The sequence below is a fragment of the Squalius cephalus genome (genome assembly GCF_949319135.1).
Source record: "Squalius cephalus genome assembly, chromosome: 1".
NCBI lineage: Eukaryota > Metazoa > Chordata > Actinopteri > Cypriniformes > Leuciscidae > Squalius > Squalius cephalus.
In genome coordinates, this window is record NC_137122.1 from 16,792,144 (window position 1) to 16,819,157 (window position 27,014).

General features: G+C 39.3%; 1 protein-coding gene across 5 annotated transcripts; it reads right to left on the reverse strand.

Annotated features, from left to right (window-relative positions):
• Window positions 1–3,321: 3,321 nt before the first annotated feature.
• On the reverse strand, window positions 3,322–27,014 carry LOC307163054 (uncharacterized protein). Of its 5 annotated transcripts, XM_079878885.1 has the most exons (4): window positions 26,928–27,011; window positions 24,833–25,052; window positions 20,891–21,174; window positions 3,322–5,458 (listed from the first exon to the last, which is right to left on the reverse strand). In XM_079878885.1, the coding sequence occupies exons 3-4, from the start codon at window positions 21,006–21,008 to the stop codon at window positions 4,251–4,253; spliced, it is 1,326 nt and encodes a 441-aa protein (XP_079735011.1). In that variant the 5' UTR covers window positions 21,009–21,174; window positions 24,833–25,052; window positions 26,928–27,011; the 3' UTR covers window positions 3,322–4,250. The 5 variants fall into 5 exon arrangements, with proteins under 5 accessions (XP_079735011.1, XP_079735010.1, XP_079735012.1 ...); XM_079878884.1 differs by lacking the exon at window positions 24,833–25,052 and having other exon boundaries at window positions 3,414–5,458; window positions 26,928–27,014; XM_079878886.1 differs by lacking the exon at window positions 24,833–25,052 and having other exon boundaries at window positions 3,421–5,458; window positions 26,947–26,995.

A 27,014-nucleotide genomic window follows, 5' to 3' on the forward strand; every position in this document is an offset into this window, starting at 1 on the left:
TAAGAAGAATAGAATATATCAATAGAATTTGATATAGAATAGTAGATACAATTTTAGTATTAATGGAATACTGTAATCATGGATAATAATAATAATAATAATAGATAATAATAATGGATTTGTTGTGTTGAATGCATACTATGATACGTGTATGAATTATTAAAGCGTGATTAAAGGAAATCATGCATGTTAAAAGTTTTGAAAACCATGTCCCCTTCATATTTAAATTGCTCTGAAATATAAACATGATGTGTTGAATGCATACTATGATACGTGTGTATTTTATTCATTAGTTCATTATTTAATTACATAGGAAACTCAGACATCTTGTGAAGATGTCACAGAGCATGTTGAGGAAGAAGTAGCTGGACCTTCAGGGCTTCAGGTGAAGTCTTTATGAACTATGTATGAATTATTAAAGCGTGATTAAAGGAAATCATGCATGTTAAAAGTTTTGAAAACCATGTCCCCTTCATATTTAAATTGCTCTGAAATATAAACATGATGTGTTGAATGCATACTATGATACGTGTGTATTTTATTCATTAGTTCATTATTTAATTACATAGGAAACTCAGACATCTTGTGAAGATGTCTTAGAGCATGTTGAGGAAGAAGTAGCTGGACCTTCAGGGCTTCAGGTGAGGTCTTAAAGTGATAGATCGTCTTAAAGTAAAGGTCTTAAAGTGATTCTGTGATGAGATATACTACTATTGATTAATAGCAAATTATTAAATCTAAATATAGTCTACCTGTTTTATTATGTGAAAGTGAAGTGAATTGGTACTAGTATAAAAGGATATCAGTGTGGATGAAAACCAGGGTATGTTTTGTTTGCTCTTCAGGAGACAGTCAGTGAGAGCAACAGCGATCCTCAAGCAAGTCAGTGTAGCAGTGTCCTGGACATGGGAAATGAGCCATACCAGCCTGATCCAAAATTCATAAAAGTACAGAAACTTCGAAACAAGAAGTTAAGTTTTCAGGCAAAGTGGTTTAGTCAATATCCATGGCTGCATTATAGTCCTACATTGCAGAAAGTTCTTTGTTTTGAGTGTGTCAAAGCATACACCATCAAAAAGACCACTCTAGAGAAAAGAAATGACCCTGCCTTTTGCTCTAATGGGTTTAACAATTGGAAACATGCCATAGAATGCTTTAATCGCCACAAGAAAAGCAAAGCCCACCATCATGCCCTTACTGTCAATGCACTGGAGCAAACTCCAGTGCACACACAAATATCCAGTTCAATGGCTAGATTACAGGAGGAGGCGAGGTACTGTCTTAAGCAAATCATGGGCTCTTTGAGATATCTAGCAAGGCAGGGAGTTGCCTTTCGAGGACATGAGGTTAATGATGGTAATTTTTACCATCTTGTAAAATTCCTTGCACCCAAGGGCCCTATTTTATCCTCTTGGTTCAAACGTTGCCATGATTATATCAGTCCACAGTGCCAAAATGAGTACTTAGCTTTATTTGCCAACACAATTGTGAGGGAAATTGCCTCAACAATCAGGTCCTTGTCTGTGCTACAGTTTTCAATCATAATGGATAGTACTCAGGATATACAGGGGAAAGAGCAGGTTTCCATATGTCTCAGATATGTGGATCATGACCTTGTGCCGCAGGAAGTCTTTGTGGGATTGTATGAGGTGCTAGGGACAACTGGTGAGCAGATGGCTAAGCTAGCTATTGATGTGCTCCTGAGATTGAATATTCCAATCTCTGGCTTGCGAGGTCAGACTTACGATGGAGCAGCCAATATGTCAGGGAAATTCTCAGGAGCACAGGCAGTGTTGAAGAGAGAACAGCCATTGGCTTTGTATGTGCATTGTGGTGCACATTGTGTAAATCTTATAACACAGAGTGCTTGCAGTGCCTCTACCTTACTACGTGACACATTGCAGTGGGTCCATGAGCTTGGAACTCTGAGCAACCAATCAGGGAAATTCAAAGGGGTATTAGCTAGCCATCTAACATCTGAGGGGCCTACCAAAACAGTTAAACCTCTGTGTCCAACTAGGTGGACAGTGCGTGGTCAAGCTGTTGATACAGTTCTTAGCCAGTATGAGGCTGTGTTGTGTAGTTTGGAGGAAATGGCCTCTGTTGGTTCTCAAAATGGCACTAGAGCCAATGGTCTCCTAGAACGCTTCCAGAAGGGTAAGACTGTTCTTGGACTGCTGGTAGCATCAGAGGTGTTAGGAGAGCTTGAGTGCTTAAACAAATCGTTGCAAAAACAGTCCCAAACAATTAAAGGCATGCAAGCTGCTGTTGACTATGTTAGTTCAACTCTTCAAGAAAAAAGGAGTGAGGAAAAGTTTGCAGAAGTGTTTGAGAAGGCAGTGTCAATGGTAGACTCCATGGGAATTGAACCTATTCAACTCCCTCATCAAAGAAATCCCCCCAAAAGATTCACTGGTGGGGCTAGTCAGCATAAGCCAAAAACACCAGAGGAATACTATAGAATAGAATTTGTCAAGGTGTTGGACAGTTTGGGCATTCAGTTCAAGGAACGGTTTAACCAACCAGACTTACAGAAACTGAAACAGATTGAAAATGTTCTCCTCACTGGGCAGATGGATGATGTGATTGTACAGTATCCAGAAATAAACAGGGATATTTTGAAGGTTCAGCTACCAATGTTTCTTTCAAAGCATACAATCACATCAAGTGATGAAGCTGCATGCATTCTGAAAGCAATGCCAAGTGAGGTGAGAGGCTTATTTGATGAGGTTGAGAAGGTTGTTAGGTTGTTGTTGGTTGTCCCTGTTGCCTCAGCTGAAGCTGAACGAAGCATCAGTGCACTGACGAGACTGAAAACTTGGTTACGATCTACTATGTCTCAGCAGCGCCTTAATAATGTAACTGTATGCCATGTACATCAAGAGGCCCTTGACAAAGTGGACCTTAATGATGTAGGGCAACAGTTTGTATCTGTAAATGACAGACGTAGGCATCTGTTTGGAAAGTTTAGATAAAAGGAAGGAATCAAGAAAATGCAGTAAAATGTGGAAAGTAGCCATAATGGAGTTATAATTTTGGGTGCCAAATAGTAGAATAAAGAAGATGTTTTTTTGCTTTGTTTTTTGGGTTTATTATTATGCTCCAAAAGTTCTCAAAGTCTACCTCTTGCAACAGTGTTTTTGTAAGTATAAATAGGCTACTAACGTACATTATGTTTGTTTGTTAATAAACCATATGGTTGTTCAGCATTTCACATTCCCAGGTATTAACGTGAGTGTGAGTATTTGTTTGAGGTACTGGAGAGTAAATAGTGTTTATGATAGAAAAAGATTATTATATTTATTTATTTAGATTTGTTTTGCTCCACAAGTTCTGAAAGTATTTCCTTGTGACAGTGTTTTTTGTTAGTGTAAATACTAATGTACATAATAATTTATGTTAATAAAACGTTTGGTTGTTCAGCATTACACAGTCTCAGGTTTTTATTTTTATTTTTTGAGAGTGCATTTTTGAGATTATACAGTTATACTAGCTCTTTAGGGACAGTATACAGGATGGTGTATTGGGGTCAGGATACAATATAATGAGATGAAGTAGATTCACTTCTGTATTGTGATATTCTGTATTGCCAACAGTCTGAAATCGCAATTAAAGCACTGGTATCTTACAACAAAAGAATTCCAGGGGGAGGGGGAGGGGGGATGTCCCCACCAAAGCTGAGGCCAAACCTACGCCCTTGAGTTCTTCTTTTGATTTCTGTGTGAAGATGCATTTTATTTAAAACCCCTGGCAAAATGATGGAATCACCACAATGCTCACCCAGCGTTTTTACTTTATAGCAAACAAACAAAACCATATCAAGATATCATTCCATATCAAGTAGAGGAAAAAAGTACCAGACCCTTTGAGACCTTCAAAATGATACCAAACATGAATTATCATGCTCTTTTTAGGTGATATTTGAGCATCTTCAGTTCATGATGCTCAATGAGGAGGATGAGGGGATAGAGAAAGTGGGAACAGAAACCGATGTGGGCAATCAATAGTGAGGCGAGACTCTTCTGTCTCCACACAGTGCGGTGGGTGTGTTAGATGTGGTCTTCTTTTATAAAGTGTTTAAATGTTGATTCCAGCAAGAGTTCTGTGTTTCCTCAGAGTGTGGTCGAGTGGGTTCAGCCATTTTGGCACCAGTCTTACACCACTATCAATCGGCACTTACACTAAATGTAACAACATCAGAATCATTCTCTCGTTTTGGCGATTACCTAGTTATTTTTTGTTACTGACATTTAAATCAGGCTACTCGTCGAGTCAGCCAAGTAAAATTCTTTCACTTGGACCTTCAAAAAATCCACTTGGCCCAGACATGCGTTAATGTCGAGCCCTGGCTTCAGCTGACTTTCAAAAGCGAAGCTCGTTCCGTTCTGATCACACGTGTGTGGCTTCTCTCTACTGTGGATCTTCTCGTGTGTTTTCAGATTTGCCGACTGACTGAATCTCTTGTCGCAGTGTGAACACTTGTAAGGTTTTTCTCCAGTGTGGATCCTCTCATGTGTTTTTAGACTTGATGACTGACTGAATCTCTTGTCACAGTGTGAACACTTGTAATGTTTTTCTCTAGTGTGAATTCTCTGGTGCTGTTTTAAATCACTCACTAAATTAAAACTCTTCCCACACTCAAAGCACACATGATCTTTTACATGAATATGAATTTTCTGATGTGTACGTAAATTATACAGCACTGAAAAACTCTTTCCACACACAAAACATGAATGTGGCTTCTCCTTTGTATGAACTTTAAGGTGTTTCTTTAGGGCGGGTGCCACAAGAAATGTTTTTCTGCACTGATCACATGTGAATGGTTTATCGCCGGTGTGGATCCTTATGTGCTCTTTAAGGTATGCTGATCGTGTGAAACTCTTCCCACATTGATCACAATTGAACGGTTTCTCTCCTGTATGAACTCTCATGTGGTTCTGAAGCTGTGTTGATTGTGCAAAACTCTTCCCACACTGATCACATGTGAACGGCTTCTCTCCAGTATGAACTCTCATGTGAAGCTCAAGATGTTGTTTTTTTATGAAGCTCTTTCCACACTGATCACATGCGTGTGGCTTCTCTCCAGTGTGGATCTTCATGTGTTCTTTAAGGTGTTTTGACAGCGTGAAACTCTTCCCACATTGATCACATGTGTGTGGCTTCTCTCCGGTGTGGATTTTCATGTGTTGATTACGGTTTGTTATTTGTGTGAAACTCTTCCCACACTGATCACATGTGAACGGCTTCTCTCCAGTGTGAACTCTCATGTGAATCTCAAGATTACGTGTGTTTGGGAAACTCTTTCCACACTGAGTGCAGATGAAAGATTGCTTGGCTCTTCTTCTCTTTAAAAAGGTCTTTGTCGTTGAATGATTTAAAGGTTTTTCTCCAGGTTTGACATGATATTTCTCCTCCACTTCACTCAGTTCTTCACTCTCCTCCTTCACTTCCATCAGGTCTGAAATGAAAGAAAAAAGGAATTAATTTCATTTTCAATGCATCATAAAAGTGAAAACTATTATACATTCGATCAACAGAATTATCAAAAATAATATCAAAAATGTACAATAGAGCTGCTATTATGACACCAATGTTTAGATTGCCGTTTAATATCCACCTTTTTTCCTAACGAGCCTCACGTAATAACCTAGAATACTGTCTAACACTTGATGTAGTCAGTTTGTGGCTGTAAATGAAGAGATGTCTTATCGATCACAAGTTCAGTATGGCGTACCACAAGGCTCAGTATTAGGACCGCTACTGTTCACTCTGTACATGCTACCATTAGGAAATATCATTAGGAAACATGGAATTAGCTTTCACTGTTATGCTGACGATACTCAGCTGTATATTTCTTCAAAACCTAACGAAACTTACAAATTCACAAAATTAACGGAATGCATAGCAGATATAAAAAATTGGATGACTAGTAATTTCCTACTACTTAATTCTGAAAAAACAGAGTTTCTAATTATTGGACAAAAAACTTCCTCACGTAATAACCTAGAATACTGTCTAACACTCGATGGCTGCTCTGTTAAGTCTTCGTCGTCGGTTAGGAACCTGGGTGTGCTCTTTGATACCAATCTTTTATTTGAAAGTCACGTGCCTAGTATCTGCAAAACCACATTTTTCCATCTTAAAAATATATCTAAATTACGCCATATGCTCTCATTGACAAATGCGGAACAATTAGTTCATGCGTTCATGACCTCAAGGCTAGTTTATTGTAATTCTATTATGGGTGGTTGCCCTGCACGCTTAATAAACAAACTACAGGCCCTTGCACACTGAGCGGGAAATTCGCGTCCGAAATTTTCACACGTTAAAAAATAAATACAACCTCACGTTATGTCAATCACACTTGCACACTGCCTCCGAAACTTTCGTCCGTCAAAAAAAAAAAATCGGATTGGGTTAGATTTTCTGCGTTTTTCGCATCCGTAACAAGCATTTGAATGGTGTTTTGACAGTTTAGAGCCACAGAATGACGGATACAAAAAAACGCATGCGAAAATTTCGGATTCAGTGTGCAAGGACCTTACAGCTAGTTCAAAACGCAGCAGCTCGAGTTCTTACTAGAACCAGGAAGTATGACCATATTAGCCCGGTTCTGTCAACACTGCATTGGCTCCCTATTAAACATCGTATGCATTTTTAAATATTGCTGATTACTTACAAAGCACTAAATGGTTTAGCTCCGCAGTACTTGAGCGAGCTCTTAACGCATTATAGTCCTTCACGTCTATTTTCCGGCCTGTTGATAATACCCAGAAAATGGAAATCGACTGCTGGCGGTAGATAATTTTCCTATTTAGGACCAAAACTTTGAATCAATCTTCCTACCATTGTCCGGGAAGCAGACACACTCTGTTAGCTCAAATCTCGACTAAAATGACATCTCTTTGACCTAGCATTCACATAACAAATTATAGACTTCTATAATTCAATGTTAGGCTGCATAGATTAGGTCAGCCGGAACCGGGAACACTTCCCATAAATCCTGATGTACTTGTTACTAGTGGTCAAACGATATGGGATTTTTAATGGCCGATGCCGATATTGAAAAAGCAATCTGGCCGATTGGCCGATATGAGGCCGATACAATACATGTGAATACAGTAAATGAGAGACATAAAGAATATTGGTGAAACTAAATGAACATTTATTGTACATACTATTTATGCAAAATTCTTTTTGCAATAAAAAATATTTACTAAGAAATTAAAATGTAAACAAAAAGGTAAGGTAACACTTCAATAAATAAAGTTTTAGCTTCTTGTCTGCTTTAATATTTACAGTAATTTTTTCAGTCACATAAATAATTACTGCTGCTTACTGCAGGTTACAAATAACATTTATCATTAATAAACCAATCTAAACAATATTCATAAATTAATGACAAAATAGTATGTGCAATTACAGTATACATTTTATGTACAATAGGCCACATAGTTAAATATAAATCTCACAGTTTATTTACACTATTTACTTTAAACAGGTTATTTTACTTCACGTATATTTAAATAATAATGATTTATGTATTTAGTTTTGCTTGTTTGTTTCTTTAAAACGTTGCAAGCCATCACATGTATTTGCATGACATACATGAACATATGAAAATGTATACTACAAACGATATAATGCCAATCATGGATAAATAAATACAGTAGATAGTGAATAACATTTTCAAGGATTTATTTTCAAACATAATATTATTACATAGTGTTCTCCTCTCATCCACCTCACGCGACCAACTGATCTGTAATGCACGCGACCCAGCTTTTCCGTGCACTCGAGTCCGTTGGAAAACAGCGTCTAGTTTAAATGTAACCCGAGAACAACGCGCGTATCTGAGGAACAGCCAGTCACAGGATTTTTCACTGTTTGTGAGGTAAAATGTTTTCAGTTTTGTTTGAATTCGTTTATATCACATCTGTGACCCCCACTGGAGCTACCGCTGGGCTGCGGATCTGACATATCACGGTACTGTTTGAATAGGAGTGTTTTTGTGTGTAACACAATGTAGCGTCAGGTTAGAAAGCGAATGCGAATGGTCATTTACTGTGTCTGTCAGATGTCTGCTTCACTTCTGAGTGGCTTGTCTTACGGTGCTGGGCGGAGCGAGTGTATTCAGTTAATTCACGCTCGCTCTGTTCGCGTCAGTGGAAAAAAGCGCTAATGCACAGTCACAAACTGTTTTGAAATATATCGGCCAAACGGAAAAAGATTTATCGGCCGATGCCGATATCTAAAAAATTCCAAATATCGGCCGATATATCGGCCCTAGCGATATATCGGTCGACCACTACTTGTTACATCATAAGAAGAATGGCGTCTAATCGTCTCTCTGTTTATCCCGAGGTTTACAGCAGTTATACATTTTTAAGCCCAGACAAGTAGTTTGTTGAGGATTGGTTTGTAAAGAAGGACTACACGCCTGCGCACATATATATTCAACACGCATACCTATGGACTAAACACGTGATGTGCATGTGTGCGGCGTCAGCATCTTTGAGGTTTAGTTGGGTCATCTATAGCAGTTCCGTGACCGTGGAGAGCGTAGGTTTGTTTTTCACAGGATTTGTCATCTATAAAGGTTAAAGAAAAAAATTAGCCGGGGTGCCCCTCACAAAAATGTGGGGAAATTTTGTGAGAGCCCTATATCCAAAATGGCTGCCGTCAGCCAAGCTGGAAATGGAACTTTTTAATGGTTTTGCCTACAGTGCTGCATAATACATGGTTTCTGAGACTATTTGGGTCAAGACTGACCTTTCATTTTGGCTCTTTAATTTTTGGCTCTTTAAGGCAAGATAGTACAGGTGAATAGGGTAAAGTTTTACAATAATAGATATCACCATGAAACTATCTGATTTGATTACTTACACAGGTATATAAAAAATGTATTACAGGTTTTTGAAAGTTAAATGTTTAATTATGCAAATTAGGCATTTTCACATCATCTAACTATCATCACTATCTACATTTTCGGTAGATAGATCTAAACATATGATAAAGCCAGGTGCAAAATTCTTTTTTAATTTTGTTTACACACAAGAAGAAAAAAACCTTTAGTATTCCAGGATATATGCTTTCATTACCTTGGAAATCAAAATATACTGTCCATAGCCTTAAAAAAAATCAATTTCCGACATTTTTTTTTTTTTATGTCACACAAATCAGGCCAGAAATGATTTATTAACAAATCCCTCTGAAAATATCTTCAGAATACTGCTAAGTGTAACTAAACATTTTGGTGTACATAGGTGCTACATAGACTGAAGATGTTTGTACTGGAAAATGACAAAAAACTCATTTTGAGAAAACAGCATTTAAAGATTTCGTCATTCGCTTTAAATCCCCCTTTGGACATTCACGATTGATTACTGATAGAAAGGAAATGCCCATATTTGGGCTACATAGCGTTGTGCAGGAGACTCGATACCGGCCATGACAGACTTCAGTAAACAGACGGAACTCGGCATGTCGCGTTGGAACGCTGACTTCTTGGTAAATTCGGGGGAAACTTACTGCCACAAGTAAACAAAATGTAATAAAACAAACATCTTAATGTATATTTTCAACATTTACTTTATAGCAGTTTGAAAGAACACATATTGAAGGAGTAAACTAGCCCAAAATCTCAAAACTGACCACTGCATGAAAAATCTATGTTTTTGCCTTCTGCGTCTCGCCTTAAATGTCAATTTTGCAAAATCGTCATAGAGCCTTAATATTAGGCTCAAATGAACCCATACACAAAAGAAATATATTTGAAATATATTTTCAGTATATATTTTGGAATATTTGAAATTGGCCCAATAAATATATTTCACATTTAACATCATATATTTTTCTTATATTTCAGAATATATTTCAATGTATTTTTTTTTTCTGTATGGGTCCCCAAAAGTGTCAAAATATATATGGCACATATTCCAAATACATTGAAATATACTCTGAAATATAACAAAAATATATGATGTTAAGTGTGAAATATATTTATTGGGCCAATTTCAAATATTTGCATATTGTTCTGAAGGAACTGAGCCAGTAGAGGGCGATACTGACTGTTATATATCTGTCACCCCACTTCCTTTAAATATCTGTCACCCCACTTCCTCTTTGAGCACATGGACATGGTGGAAGCCATTTGAATGGTGGTCGAGGCCTAAGGGCAATGATGGCCTTGACTGGGTTTTTTGATACGTGGACTGTGTGCGTGCATCAAGTGTAAGTTGATAGTTTGTATTTTATATATATATATATATATATATATTCTCATATTGTTATGTATAATGATTGTGTACAGATTGTTTGGTGGGTACCTTTCTATCTTAACCATGAATAATATTATTTGTTGTATGTATATGAATGTTGATGTAGTACATTGTTTGCAATTGGTCACTTGAGGATTTAGATCTGTTGTTTAACTCTTTTAAACCTGGTGAAACCTGCTTGTTATATGCATCAATGTGTTAATGTTTGATGTTTGTCATACTTGTAACTGATGGCAGTGTTGTTATCCTTTTATAGTAACCACACACCTTGATCCACATGTTGAGCCATCAAATAAAGAAACTAAAAGGAGTTTTGTGCATTCTCATCGATGCCCCACAGTGATCATTATTTTACCAGTTCTTAACAAACTTCATAACAAATGGTCCTTCGAGCCGGAGCTGGATAATTGCTGTGGATCAAGATGGCACATGCAGCAAGGGGTAGAGATCACCGACCAGCTGATGTTCGTCCAAAGCGGCTAATTCGCCCACCCGCATGGATGAGTCAATATGAGGTGAATTTACCATCAGCAGCAAATCATCGACTTGTTCCTGATGAGAGAATTGAACAAAGATCAATGCAGAGAGCCAAAGAGAAGGGATCTTTCTCTCATTTCTCAACATTAACTAACTGGAGCACAGTGGATGAAGATCCCCCTGTCGAACAGACACCTATTCATAAGAGTTCACCACAGATTACCTCCCAGTATTCTCAGTCTATGGCAGATTCCTTTCATCGGATGCAAGAGGATAATAAAAGACTGCGACGGACTGTATCAGAGCTACAAAGGCAGCTGGACCAAGATGGGGTGTTGCCAACACCAAATTCAGCAGAAACATTATCCTTTGAATGTACTTCACAGCCTAGGGAGGTAGCAGAAGAGAATTCTCCTCTATCAGTGTATCAGCCAGCAGCCGTCGAAGAAGAATGGCCACTGCCACCTCCTCCGATAAGAGTTGATAATAAAGAGTTGCGTCTTTCTAAAGAAACAGAGCTTGGTATGATGGAAGATCTCAGAGACCGCATTTGCAGACTTGAAATGCAGAGGTTACCAGTTCCGTCTACTCCAAGTTATCAGGATCCAGACTCTGATTATTGTAATTTACCTTACATGGCACCAAGTTGTCGACCAGTAAGACGAGATGCTAGGCCTCCACCAGTGCCTCCACACAGATACTACAGTTTTTCTAATAACCAAGCTGGTGTACAAGAGATGACATATCGGGGACCCAAGCCGTCTATACCTGATTTTACATCTGATGACCCAAGAGAGTTTGCTAGACTTAGGATATCATTGGAGAATATCCTTCCACAAGATGCCACAGAGCAATTTAAGTACCAGATTTTACTGGATCATTTGAAGTTTGAAGAGGCACTTTTGATAGCTGATTCTTATTGTAATTCTCATCACCCTTACTCAGATACAATGGCTTCACTTATTCAACATTATGGTCAGCCCCATCAGCTTGCTCTGCGTCGGATTGCTGGATTAATGGATGGACCTGTTGTCCAGAATGGTGATCCTACTGGATTCCGCAAATTCGCATTGAGAGTACGAGCATTGGTCGGGATGTTAGAGCAACTGGGTGATGAAGGCCATGTCGAACTTTATTGTGGGTCACATGTAGCTAGGTTAGCAAACAAGCTACCATATGACTTTCGAGCTAACTTTAGACGATATCTCTACCCTTTGAAGAGAGGAGTACCATCCCTTCTAGATTTTGCTGACTGGCTCGAATATGAATTGCAGATACAAGAGGAAGTGTTTGAGTGTTCACATGAGCCCTGGAAAGGAGGTACCAAGCAAAGAGAGCGTCAGAGTTTTAATATGAAGAGTAAGTCAACGACTGTGCTTCTTGGTTCGACCTACAACACTTCCGAGCAGAAATCAATGCCTCAACCACAAGGGAAGTCGAAAATGTATTGCTCCTACTGTTGCAACAATATGCATTTCTTGGATCAATGTGTCAACTTCATTAAGCTTACTACGGAGCAGAAGAGGGATTGGATAAAGTCCAATAACCGCTGTTGGAAATGCGGATTTCGACACCAAGCTGCCCAGTGTCGTCTGAGAATTACATGTGACATCTGCAAAGGTAAACATGTTCAAGCATTGCATGAAGTAAATGTTAAGCCTGCAGAGAGCTTAACTACAGCAACTTGTGGTCTAGTAAGCTCTACTCCAACTGACATTTTTTACCTTGATCGGAGAGCTGGATGTAGCCAAGTTTTGTTGAAAATCAGTAAAGTGCTCTTACGTAATGGTAATCACACGTTGGAAACCTATGCTATATTGGATGATGGTTCAGAGAGGACGATTCTTCTTCAAGAAGCAGCAGAGAAGTTAAAGTTACAAGGTGATCCTGAAAGCATCACACTGAGAACCGTGAGACAGGATCTGCGAGTGTTGCAGGGCTCTGCGGTGACTATCTGTCTGTCTCCCATTAACCAGCCAAATAAAGTCTACACAATCAAGAAAGCATTTACTGCAACTCAGTTAGGTTTGGCTGAACATACTTACCCAATAACCAGACTTCAGCGGCAGTATAACCATCTTAGGAGATTGTCCTTACCTCATTTTACCAATGTCAGACCACTCATACTGATTGGGTCAGATAATCCACACTTGATAACTCCTGTACAGCCAGTGAGACTAGGACCGCCTGGAGGTCCTGCGGCAGTCAGAACGAAACTTGGATGGACGCTACAGGGTCCAGTCAAAGGTCTCCTACATGCTGGTAATGCAACTTCTTGTTTTTTCACTTCAAATGTTTCTTCATCATCTGAAATCTACCATCAAGTAGAAAAGTTGTGGCAATTGGATGTATTGCCATACAGAAGTGAAAAACTTGTTACCAGATCTAAGCGAGATCAAGAGGCCATGGATCACTTGCAAGCTAGAACAGCCAGAGTAGACGTGGATGGAGTTCTGAGATATGCTACTCCTTTACTACGTGTAAAGAACATGCCCAATCTGTCAGCACCTCCTGAAGCAGTTCTGGCTAACCTTCGTAATACTGAGAAGCGTCTCATCAAAGATTCAGAACGTGCTGCTGCTTATAATGCCGAGATTGCCAAACTTGAGCATGCAGGATATGTCACTAAAGTTACCAGAGAAAAGGAATGCCCCAAAGAATCCTGGTTTATCCCTCATCATATGGTAACACATAATGGAAAGAACAGAATTGTGTTTAATTGTTCATTTTCATATCAGGGACACAATTTGAATGAGCTACTCTTACCAGGACCAAATCTAAGTTCATCCCTTTTGGGTATTCTGCTGCGTTTTAGAGAGCATTCTTTCGCTATAAGTAGCGATATAAAAGGGATGTTTCACCAGGTGAGGTTGTTAGCAGAAGATAAGCCAATCTTGAGATTCTTGTGGCGTGATCTTTTGAGGGAAACCCAACCCAGTGTATATGAGTGGCAAGTACTTCCCTTTGGCACAACTTGTTCACCATGTTGTGCTACTTATGCACTGCAGCAGCATGTTATTGAACAAGGTCAGTCGGAAGATGTATGCAAAGCTGTCCAGCAGCACTTCTATGTTGACAATTGGTTACAGAGCTTTCCTTCAATTGAGATAGCCCGAGCTCTTGTGGACAAAATGAGGAAGCTACTTACTGAAGGAGGTTTTGAGCTAAGACAGTGGGCTAGTAATGTTGCCGGTATCATTCATCATCTGCCGAAGGAAGTATTATCTCAGAGTGGTGAACACTGGCTTAATCAGAGTGATATGGATCCTCAAGAACCAGCTTTAGGGCTTCGGTGGCTGTGTCAATCAGATACTTTGATGTACAAGTCTTACACACCAAAATCATCCCCCATCACTATGAGAAATATTTACAGAATGATCGCCAGTTTATATGACCCTCTTGGATATATCACTCCTTTTTCTACAAGGGCAAAAATAATTGTGCAGCAGTTGTGGAACAAAAAGAGAGAATGGGATGACCCTCTACTCCCTGGTGACCTCTTAGAGGCTTGGAAGATATGGGAAAGGGAGCTCCAACACTTGAATGAGATCCGACTTCCCCGGTGTTACGTGAGTACTGAAATGGACCAAACTGATTGTGTGCAAGAAATTCACATATTTTGTGACGCTTCAGAACGTGCCTATGGATGTGTGGGATACTTGCGAACAGAAGATCCACTAAAACGGGTAGAGGTAGCATTCTTAACTGCACGCTCACGAGTTGCACCAAAAAAGCAGCTATCAATGCCAAGATTGGAATTATGTGCAGCACTGACAGGAGCCCAACTTGCCCACCTGTTAAAGAAAGAGCTTACTATCAAGATATCTGGAGTTCATTTATGGACAGACTCTACAACTGTGTTGACTTGGATTCAGTCTGATTCATGTCATTTCAAGGTATTCGTTGGAACCCGAATTGCTGAAATTCAAGAACTGACTGACTCCCGAGATTGGCATTATGTAGATTCATTGAATAATCCAGCAGATGATGTTACAAGAGGACGGACCCTACAGGATCTTAGGGAAGACAGTAGGTGGTTCAAAGGTCCCCCTTTCTTGCATTTGTCGCCAGAATACTGGCCAAGAAATCCTTCAGCTTTGATAAATGATGACACCGAAGAACTGCGCAAACCAATCACTTGTCTGAATCTAACTGCAGTTTCATGCTATTCAATTCCAGAACCTTCACAAGCTGACAGCTTCAAGGATCTAGTTTATGCTACCGCAAAATCCCTTCATGGGGCGGCCTCAATAGAGAATCGAAGTCCTTCTGCTGAGGAGTATCAGCAGGCGGAATTAATGATTTTAAGATCTGCACAAGGAGACAGTTTCCCTGAAGAGATTCAGAGTCTTAGCAATGGAAAATCTCTGTCATCATCAAGTCGTTTGGTAACATTAGCCCCAGAATTCGATACGGTAATGCAAGTAATTCGAGTGGGAGGCCGACTGCGCAATTGCAATCAGTTGGAATTAGAGACAGTTCATCCAATAGTTTTGGATTCAAAACATCCAGTTACCAAGCTGCTTATTCAACAATATGACAGTAACTTAAAACATCCTGGTGCAGAACGTTTGTTTGCAGAGTTGAGGAGGAAATACTGGATTCTCAGAGGAAGAGAGGCTGTGAGAAAAGAACAACGTAGCTGTGCAGAGTGTCAAAAATGGAGAGCTCAACCAATATCTCCACGAATGGCAGATTTACCTCCAGCACGTTTACGTTTACATCAACCACCCTTCTTCTCTACAGGGATGGATTGTTTTGGGCCACTTATTGTCAAATTGGGCAGAAGAAACGAGAAAAGATGGGGAATACTGTTTAAGTGTTTAACCACAAGAGCGGTACATATTGAAGTTCTAACCAGCCTTGACATTGATTCTTTCTTGATGTCTTTAAGACGTTTTATCTCCCGAAGGGGAAAGCCTGCCGAATTGTTCTCTGATCAAGGAACAAATTTTAAAGGGGGAGAACGAGAACTTAAAGATGCATTCACTGCCCTGCACCCAGACCTAAAAGACAAATTAGCTGAGTACCAGATCAAATTTTTCTTTAATCCACCTCATGCACCACATTTTGGAGGCTCTTGGGAGAGGGAGATTCGGTCTATTAAAACTGCTCTAAATGTTACCTTGAATTCACAGACCGTAACACACGAAGTTTTGACCACCGTCCTAGTTGAGATTGAGGGGATTCTAAATTCGAAACCTTTGGGTTATGTGTCCACTGACGTGGCCGATCTTGATCCTGTCACCCCAAATCTTCTTCTGATGGGGCGGCGAGACCCTTCACTTCCGCAGGTCATGTATCATGAGTGTGAACTACTCAGTCGACGAAGATGGAGGTCCTGTCAAATCCTTGCTGATAGGTTTTGGTCACAGTTCATAAGAAATTACCTACCCAGTTTACAAACCAGGGCAAAATGGCAAACCGACACTGATGCTCTCCAGTTAAATGCCGTTGTCCTAGTGGTGGACCACCAGTTGCCTAGAGCACTTTGGCCTGTAGGTCATATAATTAAGTTGATTCATGGTAAAGATGGAAGAATACGCACTGCAGAAGTGAGAGTGAAAGACAGAACATATCTTCGACCAGTTAGTCGGCTGATACGCCTCCCTGCTGTCCCTAACAGTAATGCTTAGTGTAACGTTATTGCAAATTTGTGGGACAAATTTGGGGGCGGCTGTTCTGAAGGAACTGAGCCAGTAGAGGGCGATACTGACTGTTATATATCTGTCACCCCACTTCCTTTAAATATCTGTCACCCCACTTCCTCTTTGAGCACATGGACATGGTGGAAGCCATTTGAATGGTGGTCGAGGCCTAAGGGCAATGATGGCCTTGACTGGGTTTTTTGATACGTGGACTGTGTGCGTGCATCAAGTGTAAGTTGATAGTTTGTATTTTATATATATATATATATATATATATATTCTCATATTGTTATGTATAATGATTGTGTACAGATTGTTTGGTGGGTACCTTTCTATCTTAACCATGAATAATATTATTTGTTGTATGTATATGAATGTTGATGTAGTACATTGTTTGCAATTGGTCACTTGAGGATTTAGATCTGTTGTTTAACTCTTTTAAACCTGGTGAAACCTGCTTGTTATATGCATCAATGTGTTAATGTTTGATGTTTGTCATACTTGTAACTGATGGCAGTGTTGTTATCCTTTTATAGTAACCACACACCTTGATCCACATGTTGAGCCATCAAATAAAGAAACTAAAAGGAGTTTTGTGCATTCTCATCGATGCCCCACAGTGATCATTATTTTACCAGTTCTTAACAAACTTCATAACACATATATTCCAAAATATATACTGAAAATATATTTCAAATATATTTCTTTTGTGTATGGGAAAGCTCTGCTCATACTGAGTTCAGTTATGGATAGTACAATTACAACATACACAAAGGTCATCAGATGTCAGGGGTGGAACCAATGAAAGCAGGGAGACAGAGGAGATTCTTTAGCTTGGAGTTGTTTTTATTAACATTCTATTAACAAAAAGTCTCTCCATCTGAATCTGTCGAATTTCCACACTGACTCCTCTCATCATCACTACTACTCTTATCTGAGCAGTCATGAGGTGTGAGCTGCCAGGGCAAGGGGGGCAGGGTGTGACACACTGGTCGACACTTTCCGTTCACTAGTTCCCAGCCGTGACCAATGGGAGAAGGATGCTCTTGCAGGTTGTAATGGAGCTGGCAATATGTGAGGCAGTTTGTCCTTTCCATATGAAGATTCAAAGAGTCATCATCAGGTGGGAGACAGATTGTACACTTATTCTTCAGTTTGTGCCATTTGGAAACTCTGGCCTTCCCGCAGCTCACATCTGCACTCTCAGCATAAATGATGGAGAGGACTAATGCCTTCATATCCGCTCTGACTTCATGTTTTAATTCCACTCTCACCCACTCGTCCCAGAGCTCTCTTGCCTCAGAATTGATCTTCACCTTCTCCAACACCTTCTTCTTCCCATGCCCATAGAACCCTGAGGTATGGTCACTGATTACATGGAGAGGTATGATGATATCTGCAACCTTTTCCGAGAGCATGGCACGGCCGTTGATTAAGGCATGCTTGCGTTTAATCAGCAGATCACCTCTGACTTGCTGCGAGGCATAAGCTGCTTGGACATACACATCTGTGTCATCGCAGTCTAGAACAACAGGTCCAGTGTACTTACTTGCTCAAGGATCCCTTTCCCACTCTACAGATAATAAAATATTTCCATCGCGCCATGAAATATGAAACGCTTTTTTCTGGACTGAAGACTGAGGGTGAAAAGGTAAAAATAAACCTTTGTAGATCCTTTAATTATGTCTATATTTATTAGGCACATTGTTGGCACCTCCTTTCTTTTTGACATTTTAATGGAGTCAAAGCTTATTTAAGGGGTTCCAGAGCCCCACGAACACCTGTATTTTGCACACTGATTCTAAGCCAATTTGACAATGATCCTGCTTGACATTCAGTCAGAGCCAGCCACAGCTTCTACCAGCTGCAGTGAAAAGGCTCAGTCAAGTAGTCAGCAGCCTAGGTACAGCAGTGACAGTGAGGTTGAAGAGCAGTCATCTCCTCTTGCACAGGATGGTAAGTCATGCTTGTAGGCTTACATTCAAGTTGTTTGTCACTCCAGTTATACAATTACAACTGTCTAAAACATCACTACACAAGCACAATAGTTAAAACAGTTGTAAAAGACAGAAGAACAATAATAAAATGTGCATAATACATACACACACAGAAACACACGTTTGTTTGTGTGTATGTATGTATGTATGTATGTTTGTACATATGTATGACTGTGTGAGAGTAAAAAAAATATATATATATATATTTATATATGTGTGTGTGTGTGTGTGTGTGTGTCACAACCTCCAGCCTATTGATGTCTCAGATTTTTCAGATATCTGTTTATTCCCACAGCTGACCAGCCACACCCAGAGGAGGATCCAGCAGTGTCTGGAGCTCCACCTGCTAAGCATGGTAACTCAAGTTCTGTTATGTCCAGATATGTCATTTATGAACAGTTAGGCCTACCTGAAGTTGTCGTGTACTCTCATACTAAATTTAATTTAAAAAGGACGGTCCAATTTTGCCCAAAGTGTATGCTATTAATTTGCTAATACACAGCAAACCCCACACTTAAAACATAGACAATCTATTCTTTAAATCTCAATACAAAACATTATGAAAAGACAAAGGAAAAGGTTTGACACTAATTTGTACACATACAGTCTATGGGTGTAATGGTTTTACTACTTCAGGTTCTTCATCTAGTGATTCAGAGAGCATGGCAGTAGGTGATGGTGACACCGATGACAGAGAGGCTTCCTCATGTTGCACAAGTACATGCTGCCCCACCTGGACCTCACGGTATGTTGTGACATTTTATCTTTCAATTTACACAACATTATGAGTGCCTTCCATTTAAATAACATGGAAGTTGTAATACGGACCATAAATTCACTTTGTAACTAATCATTTTGAATGAAACTTCATAAAAACTGAAGTAAGGACTGATCACGATTATTTATAATTTACAGACGTTTCACAGTCCAGAGCAGCAGGTCCTACACAGCCTCAACTTAAAGGGAGGGTGAAACACTAAGTTTCAGTCAATCTCATGTTAATCTTGAGTACCTATAGAGTAGTATTGCATCCTTCGTATCTCCAAAAAGTCTTTAGTTTTATTATATTTATAAAAGAAAGATAGGCTGTACCGAGTCTTTCCGGAAAAAGCAGAGCAGCTGTATACAGTCTCTATAATGTATATGAATAATGTAATCTCATTGTACCCAATTTTTAAAATGAGCATTTTATTATGTTCATAGATCAAGTATTTCACTGGTTGTTTACGGCTTAGTGGAAGTAAAACACGTTAAATAAGTTAATAGTGTTGAATTAACAATTTTTAGCATTATCTGTGTCCTACAAGTTTCAAAATGGTTGAAAAAAAGTGTGAACCAGATATACTATAAATATGAAATAAAATACCTAAAATAATATTTAGTTGAAGTAATGTTGACAATTAATATGAAATTCTCAAACCTCCCTTTACTGACCATTTGTTGAAAGTCGAAACATTTTTGCACCCATTTCATAGTTTATTTTAATTCACAGCTGTTGAAGACCCTGTGTACTGAAAATCAGGTTTTAAAGGTATTTAAAAAACTTTTAAAAATGTAATTTTGATGATCAAAGATGAGTTGTAATGGATAAAATTATTGACTAGAGAGGGACTTTCCTGCTTCAACAAATCTTGTAGTGCTTGAAGCTTTATAACATGAATGTTCTTCAGCATCATAAATTAATAGGCGTGTAACGAAACCCTCATGTCAGGATTCGATACGTATCATGATAATAAACTCACGATATGATATTATTGTAATACTCCAATACATATGTTAAAGGAGAACTTGGTAACTTTTTTAACTTAATAAAACTGTCTAGAATTCATTTGGATGGTTAAACAACCTGTTCTGGTGATATTGGTGACTTTCCCCGCTCCCCCCAGCGTTCCCAGGCGGAAAACCAACCTTGCAACTTGGGGACTACCGTCCCGGCAAGATAGAAATTGGAAGTCTCGTGAGAAGCGAGAACGAGAACGAGCGCGAAACACGAATTGCTTTACGGCAATTCGACATAAACACACACGCATGTATGATGTATTACCAGATTACCCACCTCGGTAGACATCTCCACACGATACAGTTGGCTTGCTCCGATCAAAACAAACGCACATGAGCAGCGGTAGAGAGGGGGAGGAGGCTGCCGCAAGTGAGTTTTTTACGACCGTGTTGTGAAATATACGCCCCCCCACAGCTGTAGGGGGAGCTCGTGGGGAAAACATGCGACAACAAACGGAAAAATCAGCGAAGAAGTGACTAGAGTTCGCTAGAGTTGCCGAGTTCTCCTTTAAAAGGTTAACAAAAAATGTATTGTTGATTAAAATGCTAAATATCATATTATATTGCGGGTGTAAATGAATAGTCTTGGACTTGGTGCTGGAAACCCAATTCACAGGACAATAGTGACACCAGAATAAAAATATTAATTGTGATATGATGGTGACATGATTGTTACACCCCTATGAATGACTGAAGAATAAACACCAACCTCTTTGTTCATCAGGATCTTCAGTGTGTTTCATTCTGCAGGGTTCTGGATCACTCATGTTCTCACTGTCCTCTTTAATAAACTCAGTCTTTACAGATTTCAGCTCTTCCTGATGCATTGCTGCTCGTCTTCACTTGTAGCTGATGGGAATTTACAGCATTTATTGGAGAATTGCAGTGGGAGGAGCTTCACTGATGATGTGATGATGTGGGAGGAGCTTCACTGATGATGAATTGCAGTGGGAGGAGCTTCAATGATGATGAATTGTAGTGTGAGGAGTTGATCTGCCAAAATCAAAAATATATCAGTTACTGAGTTTGTTTTTAATCTCATGGACAACAGAATATAATAAATGTAAATTCTTCAAAAAGTAAATGGTAGGAAATACAGTTGAAAGCATTAACAGACATACATGTACGTCTAGTAACCATCAAATCCCCTCAGTCTGTTGACACCAATGAATTGAACTTTAAGTGGCAATTTACAGGAGATCTGAAGACATCAGCATAATAAATGAGGTGAAAACAGGAACTGTTGTCATGAAATAAAGAGTGTTTTCAGCAGATCTGTTAATACTGATGAGCCTCAGACTATCGACACTCATTCAACAAGCCATTCAGGATCATCAGCAGACACAGGCCTAGGCGTAATTTGCGGGTGGGACGTGTCCCCACCACTTTTTGCTAGGGTCAATATTGTCCCCACCACTTTTTAAAACATCTCGCAGCACGAATATAGCCTACCAATTCTACAAATAAATAAAATTCTACAAATAAATAAAACATCTCCAGTTAACTGGCAGAGCATTAATTTTGTTCATTTTTTAAATAAGAGTCGATCTAGCGCTGAACTGTGTTTTTTAAATCAAGTGATCAAAGCGCTCGTTGCCGCTGCGATAAGTGGCGCGGATACAGTGTTTTCTATGCACGCTTCAGTCTGTTGCGGATACTCTCTATTCGTTCTGGTGAAATCACAAAACATAATGTACACAAACGTGTCCCTGCTTGATATACAACCACTGATGAACATAATCGGTTTTGATGAGAAAAAAAAAACTCTACGAGAAAAAAACACTATACGAGTGTAGATTAGAATCCAGAACCTCTGACACGCTTGCCGAAAGTTCTACCACTGGACCATTAAGTTACACCTCAAATTACTTCTAAGAATGACCGTGTTCCAGATTCGTAAGAGACGTATTTCATGTTGACGCTTCCAGTGCCTCCCTATGGACGTCTGTGTTTTTTCTCCTCACGCCCGCAGCAAATAAGCTGCAGCTGTCATGTGACAACAAACACTACAGCGAGATGGCTGCATGTGCGAGTGATAATGTGGCCACCGGTCCACGACCACGACTGGTAGAAAAAGATGACGCGAGGAGTGAAATATGGAAGTACTTTGCCTACCTTGCTGACAGTGAGGGCAAAGCTACCGATAAGTCGAGACCTGTTTGTCGTCAGTGCTACAAACAAATGCAAACAAAGGGAGCCAACACTCGAACCTGGCGAAACACTTGGCCGACAAGCACGCTGAGTTGTACAAGGAGTTTAAAGACAGACTGGTTAGTATGTGAAAGATAACATGATCACGTTCATGCCCCTAAGTCAAATGAGAAGGCTATGGTTTATTTTGTGACAAGTCACTATTTTGCAACACCGTAGTTTGACGAGGCTATCTAGAGAAATAGTAGGCTAATTATGGGCATTATCCTCATGGCTAACCAATAGCCTGCCTACGACTAATTCAACATCTCTGAAAGCATAGGCTTACTTTCATAGATAACGTTAATAATTTGCAAGCTGCTAAAATGATCTATAGGCTATATGATTATAATCAGAGCATGTGCATGTTTGTCAGTGATTTATTTATATTACTGCAATATTTATATTTATTTTACGCTTTCAGAGATGTTGAATTAGTCGTTGGGGTGGCAGTGGCTCAGTGGTTCATGTAGGTTATCTACAAACCGAAAGGTTGGTGGTTCAATCCACGGTTCCACCTGACCAAGTGTCGAGGTGTCCATGAGCAAGACACCTAACCCCAGCTGCTCCCGACGAGCTGGATGGCGCCTTGCATGGCTGACACCGCCGTCGGTGTATGAATGAGTGAGTGAATGGGTGAATGTGAGGCTATATGTACAGCGCTTTGGTGGCCATAGGTCTGTGAAAGCGCTATATAAATGCAGTCCATTTACCATTTACTGGTTATTTTTATTACTGGTTATTACTGCATTTAAAGAGCACAGACCTACGCAAAGGAGGTGTATTTGTGAAACGCCTTGTAAGAAATTATGGACTCAAATATAAAGTTAACCATCAAAGAAATCAGACATTGAAGTACAGGAAACATTAGCAGATATTAATCCATATATCACAGCTTAAATAGCATTAGGTTTTTATTTAGGCTCATTATTTCCTATTAGCCTAATTATGGTAATGTTATGGTTAAGTGAATGTTAGCAGTGAATGTAACCACTGCATATAGAGATGTTAAGTTAGTCACAAGTTAGTTACTTTCACACAACTATTTAGATCCTCCATTATGAAAAATGTATCACCATTATTTTAAATATTTCTATTTTCTTCCGCTACAGAAGTCTGCAGCCACGGGCTCCGAAAGAGCAACTCCTCAAAGGCAGCAGCCAACCCTCCAAGCTATGTTTGAGCAGCACAACAAGTACCCCAGGGAGTCCAAGGAGGTAAAACGGCTTAACAGGGCAGTAGCAGAATTCATCTGTCTGGATCAAGTGCCAGTTTATATAGTGGAAAAAGCTGGGTTCAGAAACCTTATGCAAAATCTTGACAAAAGGTATGACATCCCATCCAGGTTTTTTTTCATGTACAATGAAATTCCCAAGATGTACAATGAAACAAGATTGATAATCAGTGCACAACTTAGGCCTACACCAAATACATTTTTCTCCTGCACCACGGATCTCTGGACCAGCAGAACTGTGGACACTTACATGGCAGTAACAGTCCAGTTCATTACACAGTCCTGGGAGATGCAGTCCTGGTGTTTAGGGTGCTCTGCATTGTATTCTGATCACACAGCAGACACTCTAAAGGAAGCCCTGGAGGAAATTATCACAGATTCCTGGGGGCTAGATATGGACAATTTGGCTGGAATTACAACAGATAATGCGTCAAACAACCGCACGGCTTCCAGTGAATACACCTGGATACCCTGTTTTGGGCACAATCTGCATTTGGCAGTGAACAAAGCCACATATATCGATCATGTGGCAAGCTGTCTGTCCAGGCTCCGTAAGACTGTGTCAGGCTTCTCCAGATCAAACAAGATGTCTAGACTGCTCAAAGACAAATAAAAGTCTTTAAACCTGCCACAACATACATTAATCCATGATGAGCCCACCCGATGGGGTTCCACCTATGACATGGTTGAACGATTCTGTGAGCAGCAGCAAGCTGTCTCTGCTCTTCTGGCTGAGGACCGGAAGAAGTGGCACCTGATGCCCAGGGACACAGACATGACCACTTTAGAAACAGTGGCTCCACTCAGTGACTTCACTGATGCCCTGAGTGGAGAGTAAGAAAAGCCTGCCTAAAAGACGAGGAAAGCGACCGCCCCTTGGTCCTAGAAATGAAGAACAAAATTAGAGGAGATTTTCAGAAAAGGTATGATGATCACAACCTGCAGATGACACTAAACACCTCCACATTCCTTGATCCTAGATTTAAAGGTACTTTTGTAACTATGGAGGAGGATATAAAGATGGAACTGCTCCTTAAAGCTGAGGCCGTTCAGCTTCCACCCCACAGTCCAGTGGACCCTAAGAGGAGCAGGTGCTGCACCAAAGAGGAATAGGAGAGACTTAAAAAGTTTGCTCTGCACCATAACCTCAGAGAAGAAAGGGGCAACATTCTCCCACACCAGCAACACCCACAGATAGATTAAATAGTGAGTTTGTGGACTACAAACCGTTCAGAGAAATCAGCCCTGCAGAGGATCCCCTGGCCTGGTGGAGTCAACATGAGGCACAACTGCCCATCCTGGCGCACTTTGCGAAGAAGTATCTTTGCATTTCTGCTTCAAGTTGTGCATCTGAACGGGTATTCAGCACATCTGGGAATATCTGCTGTCCGAGACGTTCCAGACTGACTGAGGAACATTTAGAAACGCTAGTTTTCTTGGCCAAGAACTGGAATAAGACAAAGGAACAGAGTAAGAAATGAACATCTGCTGGCCATTCTAGGGTTAATGCTCACTAGAGAAAAAACAACAACTCAGGTTTGATAAGAGATAATGCAGCTAAATTTGATTTGTTTTTTTAAACTGAATGCCATTGCTTTAATTTGTTATTTATGTTTTGATATTTAATATTTTGTTCATATGTTTAATATAATTGTTGTTCATATTTTCATTCAAAGTCCAGAATTAAAATAAAGTTCACTGGTTGAGTTTTCTCCTCTGAAAGGAAAGGTTGCACAACTGACAGAATAAGTTACAATATCTGAGATATTGCTGCTAAATTTTATTTGCTTTTTTACCTTGAATGCCATTGCTTAAATTGATATTATTTATATTTTGATATTTAATCTTCTGAGTTCAGAAACATTGTTTAATATAATCGCTGTTCATATTTTTATTCAAAGTTCCGAATCAAGATACAGTTATTACCGGTAACTCTTATGTTTCTTATGATAATGCTGCTAAATTATTATTATTATTTTTTTACCTTGAATGTCATTGCTCTAAATTATTTTTTATATTTTGATATTTCATATTTTGTTCAAATGTTTAATATTCTGCTATTCATATGTTCATTTATTAGTGTGTTATATGATTAGAATGTTGTCCCGGTTTTAAAATAAAGCACAGCAATGATATTTGAGAGTGTTTCTCCCTTTTCAGGAAAAGTATCGAAATCGCAATTCTTGACTTAGTATAATCGGTATCGTAACAATAATTTTGGTATCTTGACAACACTAAAACAACTAACCAATATTTAAGGTGGATCTATGTATTTAGAACACGAAAATTCTAGCCATTGACAAATTAGGCTACATCTCATTAAACGACAAATTAAACCCCATGTAGCCTACTATTTAAATCGATTGCTGGACATCATAATGTTATTGTACATGATTTAGCATTGTGTTAGCAACCCGCATCCCACCTGTCCCACCCACTTTTTAAAACAAAGTTACGCCACTGTCAGCAGATCATCTCACTTTATTCTGAGTGTTTGCTGTTAGAAACACATTATTTGAGTCAGGGTATATGATAAAAGCCTATAAAACTGCTTTATTGAAAGATAATACAGTTATTTCTCACAATAAAACATGGATGAATCATCAATAATAGAGCTAAATAAATTGACACCTATCTTTGTGAACTTCTACATGCAAATAACCATAATATCCATATAAATCTAAATTCGACTTAATAACAACAATTAAGTGCAATAAAGTAATTTGATAATAACCATGTTAAAGAATTGTATTTGCAGAAACTGACAACGATCATAAAACTCTTGAAAATAAAGAGTGCCAGCAATATTTAACGTTTCCTGTGTCAAACTTAAATAATAGTTATTTATATTCACATTTATATATAGATTTTTAATTTCCCACGATCATTACTCATACAGGACAATATAAAGTGTTTAGAATATATCTCAATTTTGACAAGTAAATGAAATCTGCAAAAGATAAATAACGTTATAACAGACAAAGAAATAAAGGTAAACATGAAAATGGCAACAGCAACACTTGGGATCAATTCCCATCAATTCCCCTCACAGATCTCAAACTTTGACTTGACATTCAGTAACAGTTCTCACACAAACATCGAGACAATCACACAAACGAACACAAAATCGCTCAGGTCTGAATGAACTCAACATATTCTCCTCATGCTCGCTGCTGCTGCACTAAATGTTTATTTCAGTAGGAAGACGCCAGAAAAGACGCACAAGTATCGCTGTGATCGATGAAAACAATACAGAAATGAGTCTGTCGCTTAATCAAACTGTATAAAGTGTGTGTGATGGTTGTGTTAATATGAGAAATACCGTAAACTGCTCTCCGCACCTCAGAAGACTCGACGCTGGAACTGAATGACGGAAGACACGGCGCGAGTGAGTGGTGGTGACGTCATC

Bases quoted from the DNA above. Each gene is read 5' to 3' on its own strand.
- LOC307163054 (XM_079878885.1), bottom strand. From the start codon at position 21,008: ATGCATCAGGAAGAGCTGAAATCTGTAAAGACTGAGTTTATTAAAGAG. The intron at 5,459-20,890 runs GTTGGTGTTTAT...CTTTCATTTCAG, and splicing joins AGATCCTGATGAACAAAGAG to ACCTGATGGAAGTGAAGGAG.